At 37.0% G+C, this 12,829-nt stretch overlaps 2 protein-coding genes across 2 annotated transcripts; one reads left to right on the top strand and one right to left on the bottom strand.

Annotated features, from left to right (window-relative positions):
- Positions 1-543, top strand: LOC148206168 (uncharacterized). The gene is made up of 2 exons (XM_088116637.1): positions 1-213; positions 281-543. The coding sequence occupies exons 1-2, from the start codon at positions 1-3 to the stop codon at positions 539-541; spliced, it is 474 nt and encodes a 157-aa protein (XP_087972763.1). The 3' UTR covers positions 542-543.
- A 958-nt stretch (positions 544-1,501) lies between these two features.
- Positions 1,502-4,463, bottom strand: LOC148206167 (uncharacterized). Its single transcript, XM_088106972.1, has 7 exons — positions 4,166-4,463; positions 3,620-4,108; positions 3,492-3,556; positions 2,779-3,408; positions 2,471-2,694; positions 2,114-2,371; positions 1,502-2,015 (listed from the first exon to the last, which is right to left on the bottom strand). Exons 1-7 carry the CDS (start codon positions 4,461-4,463, stop codon positions 1,502-1,504), a joined length of 2,478 nt encoding a protein of 825 aa, XP_087963098.1.
- Positions 4,464-12,829: the final 8,366 nt, after the last annotated feature.

The following is a 12,829-nucleotide window of genomic DNA, read 5'->3' as shown; positions in this document are numbered from 1 at the left end:
ATGGATAATGAAGTGCAAAAGTCGCATTCTTGTTCATCTTCGACATGCAATGGGTGGCGGAATCAAAACTGTGATGTCGTTTTTCGTGGTGGTGGAGTATCTACCATTGATGGTGTATCACCCCTTTGCCTCTGTGGAGACAAAACAGTGGTAAGAACAGCTAGAACTGCTAAGAACAGAGGGAAGCAATTCTGGAGCTGCCCTAAGTACAAGGTAAGAGCGTGTAGAAGTAGGGTTTTGTTTGAGTGGAAAGTGGTTTTAATTTTTATTTTTTTCACAGACTGGACATGAAGGTGGTTGCAATTTCTTCAAATGGTGTTGTGAAGACGGTGATGACAAAAGCTATACGAATGTGAAGTGGGAAGAAAAGCATGAGTCTTTGTCAAAGACAAGAGAAATGGGAGGTGGATCGAAGATGATGAGTGATTTGATTAAATCTGTCAACGTTGTGGAGAAATGGATGAAGGTGTTGACAGGATTGGTTATTTTGATTTTTTTACTTAATATTATTGTAATTTCAATATGGATCATAAATCCATAATGTAGTAGTGTTGATCGTATTCTTAGGAAGAAATTAGCCGGGTTTTTCGGTTTGTTAGGATGGAACTGTTTATGTATATGACTAGATGTAGTAGTGTTTATGTATATGACTAGATGTGAAGGAATGAAGTTGTGTTACTGAAGTGATAAACATAATAAATTGAGGTTTTGGTTTAATGTAGCAGGTTTTAAGCCTTTTGAAAATTGTTTAATGTTTATTTTATTCACAGCAATGTTACATAATAATTAACGCTCGGTCCGGTCGTCCTACCGTGTGTATCGCTCGTCAAACTAGGTCCCTGTTCCCTAGCGTTCGGTTTAGTCGTCCTCCCTCGTGTACCGCTCGTCCACCTACGTCCGTGCTCAAGACCGTTCGGTCTGGTCGTCCTCCCTTGTCTAGCGCTTGTCCAACTACGTCCGTGCTGAAGAGCGTTCGGTCTGGTCGTCTTCCGTTGTCTACCGCTCGTCCAACTACGTCCGTGCTGAAGAGCGTTCGGTTTGGTGGTCCTCCCTTGTCTAGCGCTCGTCCAACTACGTCCGTGTTCAAGACCGTTCGGTCTGGTCGTCCACCCTCGTGCATCGCTCTTCCAACAACCTCCGTGCTGCAGACCGTTCGGTCTGGTCGTCCTGTATCGTTGTATATAAGACGTCCAAGAAGGAAATTGTAATATAACCAAAACATTGTAATACATCCAAAACAGTTCCTGGTCATTGACAAAATAGTTCCTGCTCATTGTAATACATCCAAAACAGTTCCTGGTCATTGACAAAATAGTTCCTGCTCATTGTAATACATCCAAAACATTGTAATACATCCAAAACCATACATAGTTGGCATCATTGTAATACATCCAAAACCATACATAGTTGGCATCATTGTCATTCATTAAATTACATAGCAGTAAAACAATTAACCTTGTTCCTTAGACTATTACATAACCAAAGTTCCTTATACACACATCTATAGTTCAGCTTCCTCATCATCCATACACACTTCAGATAATTGCGATGATGGCATGATTGGTTCTTGGGTTGCTTTCGGGCAACGACTCCTGTTGTGCCCAACCTCCCTACATATCCCGCATCTCTTCCGCAAACCACCCTTGCTCACTCGTGAATCATCCTTTCTGATCTCCCACTGCTCCAGTCTTCTTTTCCTTTTAGGTCTTCCAGGCATAACCTTTTTCCTAGGAGGCATGACATCCGGATATGGTGTTAGGTCCCACATGTTGTTGCCGTTGATGGGATATACGATTGATGCATAGGTTTCTTCATAGGTGGACTTTAGAAAGCAAGCCGGAATGAACTGCTGGCCATCAATATTAAGAAACTTCATTGCGGCAAGGGAGTGACAACATGGAATTCTTGTGATGCTCCATCTCCTGCACGAGCATGAGAACTCGTCTATGTTTACAACAAATTTTTCTCCACTTTGGGAGACGTGTCTTACTTCAAACAGTTTGTGTACTGACCAGCTATAAAGAAATAAAAAATTTAAACAACACATTTAAGTGTCTGACATAAAGTTTACCAAGGAATGAATAAACATTTATGAAGTTATGAAGAAAGTTACCTAGGTATCCAATTCTTGGTTGCTTGGGATTCCTTTGTAAATCTGGCCTGGATCTTTGGACAAATTGGTCCTGAAAATGATTGTATCTTAGACCTGTTTTTTGCCCATCTTTGCATTATGTATACCCTAATTTCTTCCAGCATTGTTATGATTGGTTTAGTCTTGGTGTGAACCAAGACACTGTTGAAAGCCTCACTGATATTGTTGACCAATGTGTCACATTTTGGTGTTGGACTGAATCTGGACCTTGACCAATATCTACAACAGATGATATATACACATGTTAAAACTGCAACTAATATGGACAAACATAAAATAATATACAAAGGGCAAAAATAATTCATACAAATGGTCAACCTTGGAGGGATGGCAATCAAATGCTTGAATGTGTCTTCATTTATATCTTTAATGTTTCTCATCTCCCTTTCCCAGTTTTGTGGATGAGTGGCACTAGCTGCCCTCCACATCAGCTGTTTCAGATTTTTACCAGGAAACTTTTTCCTAAAGTTTGAATATAAGTGTCTGACACAAAATCTCTGGTCAACACCTGGGAGTAACTGTTGTATGGCTGGTAGTAGACCCTGTGGTGTTAACATAAATGATTTATCACCATATCAAATTAATGAACCAATATACGAAAGAAGCAATTTAAATATGATTATTACCTTTTGTTGGTCGGAGACAAAAGTAATTGAAGAACACACTTCTCCACCACCAAGATCATCAATCAAAAGTTCCAAAAACCACATCCATGAATCTTTGTTTTCGACTTCTACCACCGCATATGCAATGGGCAACATTTGATCATTTCCATCCCTCCCAACAGCCGTCAACAGCTCACCACCATACTTCCCTTTCAAAAAGGCTCCATCTAATCCAATTATTGGCCTACAGCAGACAAAACTGTCTTTGCATGCCTTCAGACAACAGTAAAATCTCTTGAAAATTAACTCACCCTCATTATTCTCAACATGGACCTTAACTGTAGATCCTGGATTTCTTTCCAACAACTCATGCGCATAATCATATATCCTCTTATATTGCTCATTAAAGGACCCATCAATTTCATTAGAAGCAATAGCTTTGGCTCTATAAGCCATAGACCTTGATATACCTATGTTCCACTTCCTTTGAACTTTTTCACGAATATCAACACCCTTCATCTTAGGATTTTCCTGAACTGTTTTCACCAACTTTTTGCTCAACCACTTGGCGTCAACTAACTTCAGGTTGAACTCCCTGCTGCATGTATGAATGTCTTTTTTAGTTCTCAGCTGCCATGATTTTACAGCCTCCTATAACCAAAGTATATGGTCCATGGGCATTCTCCTTTTGCACCAAAGCACTTCATCCTCAATCTTCTCTTGTCATTTTTTACAAACTTTATATTCCTCCCATTTTCCAAGGCATACCCTTTTACAGCATCTAAAATATCTTGCTTTTCTGCAAAAAAAGTCCCAACTTCCCATGTAAAGTCTACCATACTTTTTGGCATACAAAAAATACCAAACCTCCCATAACCTTCACTGTCATTAACCTCTTCATCACTATCTGTTGCACTAAGAAATTCCTCAGATTTCCACTCAAAATCTGACAATCCTCTATCGTCATGATCATCACATTCAACACTGACATTATCACGGTCATCATCACTATCATAAAGACTTTCTACTTCTACTTCTACTTCGACATTACAATCTACATCACCATCTATATCACATTCAACACTCACATCTACTAGGCCCTCTAAGCACTCATTAATTCCATGTACATCACCTTCTTCAGTAGATGTACTCCAACTACAAAGATAAACTTCATCCTCCACGACTCCTTCACACACATTCAACTCTTGCTCTTCTTCAACCTCATGCAACTCTTGTACGTGACCATGACCTTCAACCTCTACTTCAACAGCACCACCATCTTCTTCACCCTCGTTCACCTCTTCTAAGTCACCATCAACTACATCATTTACTTCAACACCGTCACCATCTTCTTCACAAACATTCACCTCTTGTAAGTCACCATCAACTACATCATTTACTTCAACACCGTCACCATCTTCTTCACAAACATTGACCTCTTGTAAGTCACCATCAACTACACCATTTACTTCAACACCCTCACCATCTTCTTCACAAACATTCACCTCTTGTAAGTCACCATCACCTTCACCATTTACTTTAACAGAATCACCATCTTCTTCAACCTCTTTTTGTACTGTACCATTACCTTCAACTTCTCCTTCATCATTAGTAATGCCTTCAAGCATATGAATGACTTCGGGATCAGAAACTACATGGACAACGTATAAGTGAACTTCACCATTAAGCCTAGCTAAGTTAGCCATATGCATGGAACCTCTGTCATCAATCAATTGTTCCAACCTATTTTCCAACACTAAACCCCCTCCTAAACAGTACCATAAATCTTTAAAATTCTCATATCCTAAACTTTTGACTACACTGACAACCACAAAAAAACTCCACGTGTCAGGGTCAAAGGACAAAGTTGTTGTCTCCCCTTCATACTTTACGGTACTATCATTAATGAACTTTCCTCCATGGTGGAACACACACACAATAGCGTCCTCCATTACGCACAACACAACATAAATATATCTACAGACCTATTATGAAAACATATCACGACAAAAAAAATATATATTAAAACAGGCACAGAGATCAAATAACTTTAAACATACGCACTCAGACAAAGTCAAATAACTTTAAACATACATGGGGGACCACCAAAATGCAATCAAAACCAGAGACCAAACCATACATCAATGGGGGACCACCACCGAATATTGTAGTTTCGATTGAATAAAAACGAATACAATAAAGCACAAACACTTACCTTCCTTTAGATGAACCTCCACTGACCACGTGCTTCAGCTTCTTGCTTCCAACAACAAAAGGACCCACAGACACCGCCCACTGCATGCACTCTGTCGCTTCAGCTCGAACTTACGATCGCGATTTTTGGCCTCTCACGCGAACCCTAATAATAAAAACCCTCAAATTCTTTCCCCAATCTCAGTTGCCCTTTAATTTTTTCAAATTTCCTACTTTGCCCTTACCCAAAACTGAATAAACATACGTGCATACCAATTATTTAATACAATAATCGTTTTAAATGCCACGTCTGCACTCAACCATGCCACCTAACCAATACCGTAACGGCCGTTTGTCCAAATTAACGGCAGGCCTGTAATTGATTCAATTTTACAAAAACAAGGACTCAATTGATACGCCGAAAATGAAGAGGACCTATTTGAAATTCATGACCAAAATAAGGACCTACGGAGACATTAAACCTTACCATTAACTATAATATTATAACTTCATATATGTTAAAAACCTAAAATAATATATGTTAAAAGTTTATTTTCATATCAGTGGAAAGCAAAAGTGATTGTTGTGCTGCTTTTGGAGTTTGCTGTGGAATCGGAAATGGCCTCGTTTCGTAAGTGGGTATGGCAGTTATATGGATTGCAGCTTTTAGGGTTTCCAAATTCAAAATGTGGTCGTGGTTCGAAAGAGTACTATTCCATCCATCTCCTGTTTCCGGGATAAGAGATTATGTGAAATCCAACGGAATTTACAGTTTTTCTGGAAACAAGCTAAGGTTTGATTTTTTGCGTAAAGGTTTGATTTTTTGGTTTGATTTTTCTTTTTAAGACTTAGATGATACAAGAATGCAATAGGTGCGGGTGCAGGTTTAAATCAGAGGTGCACAACTCATAGGTATGTGGATTAGGGCCTGCTTCTACTCGTAGTTAACATGGTAGGGTTGAAGAAAGGATTTTGTGGAGTTGTTATATTCATTGCCGGCATCCTATTTTACTGCCTTAAATTTTGTGGAGTTGTTTGGAGGATATGAAACAGTGAAAACATTGTTTTCAAATGCTGCAATATGTTCAAAAACTTATTCAGGACCATCCGGGAGAGCTTAGGAATGTTACAGAGGACGTCCATTGTGAGTTGAGATATGGTTTTTATACCTTTTAGTGACTCGTCATGATGAAACTATTGTTGTCTTTTGTTTCGTTAGGCTTTGTTACCAAAGTAGCCAAAAATGTGGTATTTATTACCAAAGTAGGCAAAAATTAACTAAAAGTGAAGTCGTGGGGGGTCCAAACGACTTCAAATGAAGAAGTCGTGCCCCCCTGCACGACTTCACACTGTTCATAGCAACAGTGTTGAAGTCGTGCACCCCAAAAACGACTTCTGGGTCCTGTAATCGATTACCATTTTTTGGTAATCGATTACACAATGTTGAAATCCTGACCCCTGCAAGACTGGAAATGTGAAGGCAGAAAACGTACTGGTAATCGATGACGCCATTTTGGTAATCGATTACCAGGTGGGTTATGTTGGAAGAAGCACTCTTGCGTGAAACTTTCTGGAAAAATCGCGCCCGGGCGCGGACGATCTGTATGTGGACGAGCGTTCACTGAAAATGGACGAGCGTCCACTTCTCCTGCCGAGCGTCCACTGAGCGCATCTCGACGAGCGTCCTCTTAGCTAGATGGACGAACGTCCTCTTAGCTTTCTGGACGAGCGTTCTCTCTGCCTGGCTGGACGAGCGTCCTCTTCTGCCTGGACGAGAGTCCGCTTCTTCCTGAACGAGCGTCCTCTTCTGCCTTGCACCAAAACAACCTGGTAATCGATTACACATGTTTTGTAATCGATTACCAGTGCTTTTGGTGGCATACAAATTTGAAGTCGTGCATTGTCTTTTTTTTATGATTGCTTTTTACGAAAATATGTCAAAACTGAATTTTAATTTTGTTTTTCATATATTTTTATCACCAGATACATCAGAATTTGATTATTATTATTTATTATTATTATTATCATTATTATTTTAATTATTTATTATTATTATTATTTGTGTAACATTCCATTTTAATTGTATAAACTACTGAAATAAAACGCTACATAGTTAAAACTTAAAAAAGATTTCTAGAGGAAAAGATTATACGCTTGAAGAACGAACCTATCTATACTTTATCTTCCTCCCCACGCTGAAATGACTAAAGAGATATCTCTTCCCTAACGCCCCACCAAAGTAATCATCACAAATGACAAACATACACAATGGCAGACATCACAAAAGCAATGGTAAGCTAGATACAAGACAAGTCATATAACATTTATAACATAGCATACATGAATAATTTATATAATATACATCAACCCAAACATCTTAACATGCAAGGACCTAGATTGACTATCTGGATATTGTATGAAATGTCGAGTTATAGATGTTCCTGCACCTATGGAACAACTGTACTACCCCAAGCTACCACACGAGGTTGATCATTTAAATGTCTTTGCCAACTAGAGATAGGCCCCAAGCTAGGACCTCCTGCTATTCTCACGACATGACTCGTTATTCTCTAATTGGACATGAATGATCATTGGAATGTCAGGATAAACACCAACTTAACTCTGACCATCTATACTAACAATACTTGAAAACCACCACCTAGAAGTTCCTCCTTGGAACTCATTTACATAACTTTCCATTCAATAAAAATACATACACATACAACTTTATGTATCATAACATAACCCACATGAAACCATTTTACTTTATCAATAACATGCTCATCATCTTCATCATATCATACATAATGATATAGACATAATCTTATTTCCATTTAAACATAAGTTCTTCACATTTCCATAGATCATACAACAAATCAGTATATCCTTTAAAACCATACACAGCAAATTTTGCTCGCCCAGCTAGAGTCAAAACATCAAACTACTTAAGTTAAGTGAGTTGGCTCGCCCAACTAGCCAATTTTGCTTGCCTAGCTGTACTCCATAATTCTGCAAAAATTAACACTTTTAGACCACCCATAACCTTTTTTAACCACTTTTACCAACTTCTAACACTCCTAAATTGGATTATAAACTATTTTAGACTTAAACAAAAGTGTATAATGTAACATCCCAAAATTATACAGTCATCAACTATATACTTAGAATAATCACATGTATCAATATGGCAAAACAGTTTTAAAAGTAAAGTAAGCAGAGTTCATAAATGGCCGAACGACCTTACATATATAATTCAACGAGCGTTCACAAAATAAATGAGGACGAACGGTTTACAAAATCATTACCGAACATCCAAATATTTACACAGTCAAAAGGAGCGCTCGCTCACAACCGCTCGCTCTCCTAACTACAAATACTAGACTAACCGAACGCCTCACTGTTCGGCCTTCACCTCAACCTCTACGAGATTCTCCTCAGCTATGACTTCCTCTTCAAGGGTTTGCTCCAGTGAAGCATCTCCTTCTGCTCACATCCACACGGATGATCATTGCAAGGACAAGACGGATATACATATACAAACAACACAATGGAAAATGCAAGGGTAAGCTTATTGAATTTAATTCAAGTAAAACATACAATTCATACATATCAAACACTTCAATTAATTCACCATACATACATCCAATTCATTCATCAACTCAATCAATTTCCTGATACTAGACTGACTGTCCGGACTGTATGAATCCTGTGTAGCTAAGGCGTTCGTGCACACAGGTGAGTTAACTGGAATGCTCATCAGTCACCACCTGAGGTTAGTCTGTTCTGTCCAAGTTACAGTTATGGACTAGACCTCCTGCCATTCCCACGCATGACATACTCCTCTCTACTTGAGAACGAGCACTCACGGAATATCAGGATGAACCACCATCTAAGCTTACCACGTTCATACTTACAAATCTCAATTTCCATTCATGAGTCGTTCCACCCTGGAACGCTCGTTCAAAAACCACAATCACAATTTCAACTCTTATAGTGTTCGCACATCTTAATTCTTCCTCTTAAATACATTTTCATTCTATGACCCACTCGCATAAAAAGACGAACGTTCAATCCTCTTCAAAACGAGGACGAACTTCAAGAGCGAGACCGAAAGGACTTCTTTTCTGAAGGAATAAAGCTGACTCTTCTTTCATGACGAACGTTATTAAAAGTTTGAATCAGTTAAATGAACTGATCCTAGAACAATTCAAATTATACTTAGAATAATTCACTTGACAAGATTTCAGATTCAATTCAGTTGAATGAAGATAAAATACGAGTACTAAATGTACTAAGTACAATTTAGTTGGAATAAGCGCCTGTCATTAAATGACCGAACGCGGTACACAATTTTACTGAAAGTTAGGACGAACGCTATGAAAATTAGGACGAACGCTATTTCTGTTCGTTAAAAATACCTGAAGGAACGAACGTTCGGTACAAGACCGAACGCTACTTATACTTACGCTTTGGGACGAGCGTTCGGTATAAGACCGAGCGCCACTTAGGACGTACGCTTTTAGGTCGAGGCTATTCGCTGATTCAAAATCATAGAAAATTGGGATTTATATAAGATGAGATACTTAAAGTTTATGTTTTAATAATTTGACTAATAGTTCAAAGGGATATTTTCAAGCTTCTCAAATTCTCATACAACACTCATGATGTTTACGTCTGGCCGAACGCTCAAACGTAAACTATATATAAGATGGCGTTCGTCCTCAAGGATAATCCTTTCCAAATGAAAGGGTTCGACTACTTCAAAGAATTTACTACGAATACCGAACGGTTAAAGACCGTTTCGATAACGAACGTTCATTTTCATAGGATTTTCATGTTCAAATTCAACATACAGTAACCCTATTTTTCAGTATAATTTCATACATTAAATCACTCATATCATAGTACAAATCATACTCCTCATACATCATCTCACCATACAGTTCATTTTCAATTTAATCAAACCATAGCATATTTCATCAATTTCATACATCATTTCAGAATCATATTCATATACCAAAAGTCCAATATCATAAATCATACTTCAAACATCACATAAACGCACATGCGGTACAGAAAATCATATGAATTAAATCTAATAAGCTTCCCTTACCCGGATTGTGCGTTCGTTCTTCAGAAGGAAAACCAGATTCCAGTACACTCTTCTACCCTTAACGTTCAACCCAAAACTTCTTAAACTAAAATTACAGAAAACCAATATTGGTTCAGAGAAGGTACATGCAATTCAGAATGAGGCTTGCATGATGATAATGAAGATTAGTTAAGGACGTGAAACTTACCCGTTTCAGAATCCAAAACCGTTCGGTTTGATGGAAAGCTCGGGACGTCTGGATCTCTTCTACGGTCTCTGAAATTTGATCGGAGAAGAAGAAAGGGAGTTATGGCAGAGAGAAGATAGAGGTTCTAGAGAGAAGGAGGAGAAAATGGAGGTTTTGAATTTCTGAGGAAGATGAAGGTGCACGCAGAGAAGGGAAAGAGTGTTTCAAAAATTAATTCTCTTCCCAAGTCAAACGAACGTTCTCTCTTGCGCTGACACCTGGCTTCCACTACTGCATTCAGAACCTTCCGAATTGACACATGTCAGAGGGAAGTCAGAGAATGTGAGTGCGTTTTAATGACACTGCACGTGGGGCGTGGGTGTATTAATGGAAGCACAGTGGTGACTCAGCACCTTAATAAATGAGGCGTGACATATAACCTATCTTAAATATATTAATACATATTAAATTCTAATTAATATAACAATAGTAATAGTAATAATACAAATAATAATAATAATAAAAATAATTCAAATAATAATAAGAATAATAATAAACATAATATAGTTAGAAAAATATAATTCTCCTCTCAATTTAAAATATTATTCCTTAAATTTGTTATGTTAATTTTTTATTTTTAAAAACTAATTGTCTTGTTTACAAGAAATAAATTTATCTTGTTTAACACTCAAATTTATTATTCAGCTTAATCTTACTTTGATACATGAATTGGGTAGTGTTTTTTTGTGTCATCGTTTTGTTTTTGTCTGTTAAGTTAGCCAATTCTTCTTTCTTTGACCGAATTGTGACTTAATAGTAGTTCTTTTTATGTTAAAGATAAACTTTAAAAGTTTTTTTAGAGTTTCTCGCCATTTACTCTATTTTCTTTTGTTCATTTTAATTAATCTATATAACTTGAATGATTGATTATATCGCATGACTTGTAATTTTCTAAGGTGTGATTATAAAACATTGTAATTTTTATTTAGTACATGGTATGACTCAAAATTGCTTAAGAAAAAAGCATCAAGTGAGAATCAGAGTTAGTACTTGAAAAATTTTCAAGTGAAACTCTCAGTAACCGGAATGGGGTATTTGTAAGGGATGGTAGCCCTATTGATGTATATGGGTTCATTGACCCCTTTATGACTCATGAAATAAATAAATTTGATGATATCCAAACATACATCACCAACTGTTTTGCAATAGGGAAAGAGATATATTTTCTCCCTTATATACTTGGGTAAGTGAAGTTTGCTAACTTTAAAGTTTCATTTATTAATTTTGGTATATGACAATTAAGTTATTACCAATTTCAGGCGTCATTGGCAGCTACTTGTGATCTCCATACCAAAGAACACTATTGTTTGGTTTTGTTCATTATTGCACAAGTCTCTTCCCAACCCTCTTAGACATGTAATAGATTGGTAAGAACCTCAATGTTTCAAATTTCTTTGTCATATAAATGTATGCTAAAGCAATTTTTTTTAATAGTTCCCTTGCAACACATATGATGTTATCTGGGAGAGCTACTACTACAGCTAAAAAGCTTGCATGGGTTCCCCTTAAGGTTTGGTATTTTAGTCCATACTTTGTTACATTATGTTCTATTCCAATGATGTTACTTAACATTTTATAATTATGACGATATATTGTAGTGTAATAGACAAACGGGGTCATATGAATGTGGTTACTGCGTCATGTTTTGGATGATGACCATTATTCGTGCACATTACACCAGTGGATAACAAAGGATAATATTTAGGTTTGAATTTTATTTTCTATATAGTTTAGATTTCATATACACTAATTGAAATCATTGTGTTTTATGCAAAAATTCAATATGACTGCTCCAATTCCAGAGAAATCACTTAAACTCGTGAGGAAAGCATTGACTAAATATGTAATTCAATTATATAATAGTATGTAGTAGATTTTAGGATACAGTAAGTTCTAAGTTTATGCTTCTTAGTTGTTTTATGCTTTTGTACATTATTATTAATTTAACTTTGTACATTAGATTGATTTATGCTTCGAAGTTGTTTTATGATTACATTTGATTGATTTATGCTTCTAAGAAGCTGATTTATAATTACATTGAATGTATTTAAGTTTTAATATAATTTTTATTCAAAATATATGCTTCTGAATTTTTCTGGACGGTTCTGGCTGTGAAATTATATGCAGGTCTGTTTCTGCAGTTGGGAATGTTGCAGAAACAAACATGTTCTTTAAAAAAAACAGGGGAATATGTCTCGGTTGTGACCATAACCGAAACAGAAAACCCCTATAGCATCAGTTTAAGCCACAACCGAGACGTAAAGACTGGCAGAAGTATCAAAAAAATAAAAAAAAGACCCTACTACCTCAGTTATAGCTCAAACCGAGGTAGTAGAGGCGGCCATACAGCCTCAGTTCATACTGAATCGAGGCATAAATGCCTGCGAAAAAAATAAAAAAAATCAAATAACATACTGTTTTGGTTAGGTTCGAACCGAGACAAAATCGTACCCTTTTATGCCTTGATTATGAACCGAGATAAAAAAGTTACCTCTTTTTGCCTCGCCTGAAAATGTCTCGGACTAGTGACATTAGTTCTA

The sequence above is a fragment of the Vigna umbellata genome, chromosome 1, assembly GCF_029865625.1.
Source record: "Vigna umbellata cultivar VRB3 chromosome 1, Vumbellata_1.0, whole genome shotgun sequence".
NCBI lineage: Eukaryota > Viridiplantae > Streptophyta > Magnoliopsida > Fabales > Fabaceae > Vigna > Vigna umbellata.
Note: the sequence above shows the minus strand (reverse complement) of the source record. Positions and strands in the feature narration are given on the sequence as shown.

Excerpts from the sequence above, each read along its gene's own strand:
- LOC148206168 (XM_088116637.1), top strand. The coding sequence starts at position 1 with ATGGATAATGAAGTGCAAAAGTCGCATTCTTGTTCATCTTCGACATGC. Across the intron at positions 214-280 it reads GGAGCTGCCCTAAGTACAAG|ACTGGACATGAAGGTGGTTG; the intron begins GTAAGAGCGTGT and ends TTTTTTTCACAG.
- LOC148206167 (XM_088106972.1), bottom strand. The coding sequence starts at position 4,463 with ATGGCTAACTTAGCTAGGCTTAATGGTGAAGTTCACTTATACGTTGTC. Across the intron at positions 2,372-2,470 it reads TTGATTGCCATCCCTCCAAG|ATATTGGTCAAGGTCCAGAT; the intron begins GTTGACCATTTG and ends CATCTGTTGTAG. Across the intron at positions 2,016-2,113 it reads ACCAAGAATTGGATACCTAG|CTGGTCAGTACACAAACTGT; the intron begins GTAACTTTCTTC and ends ATTTCTTTATAG.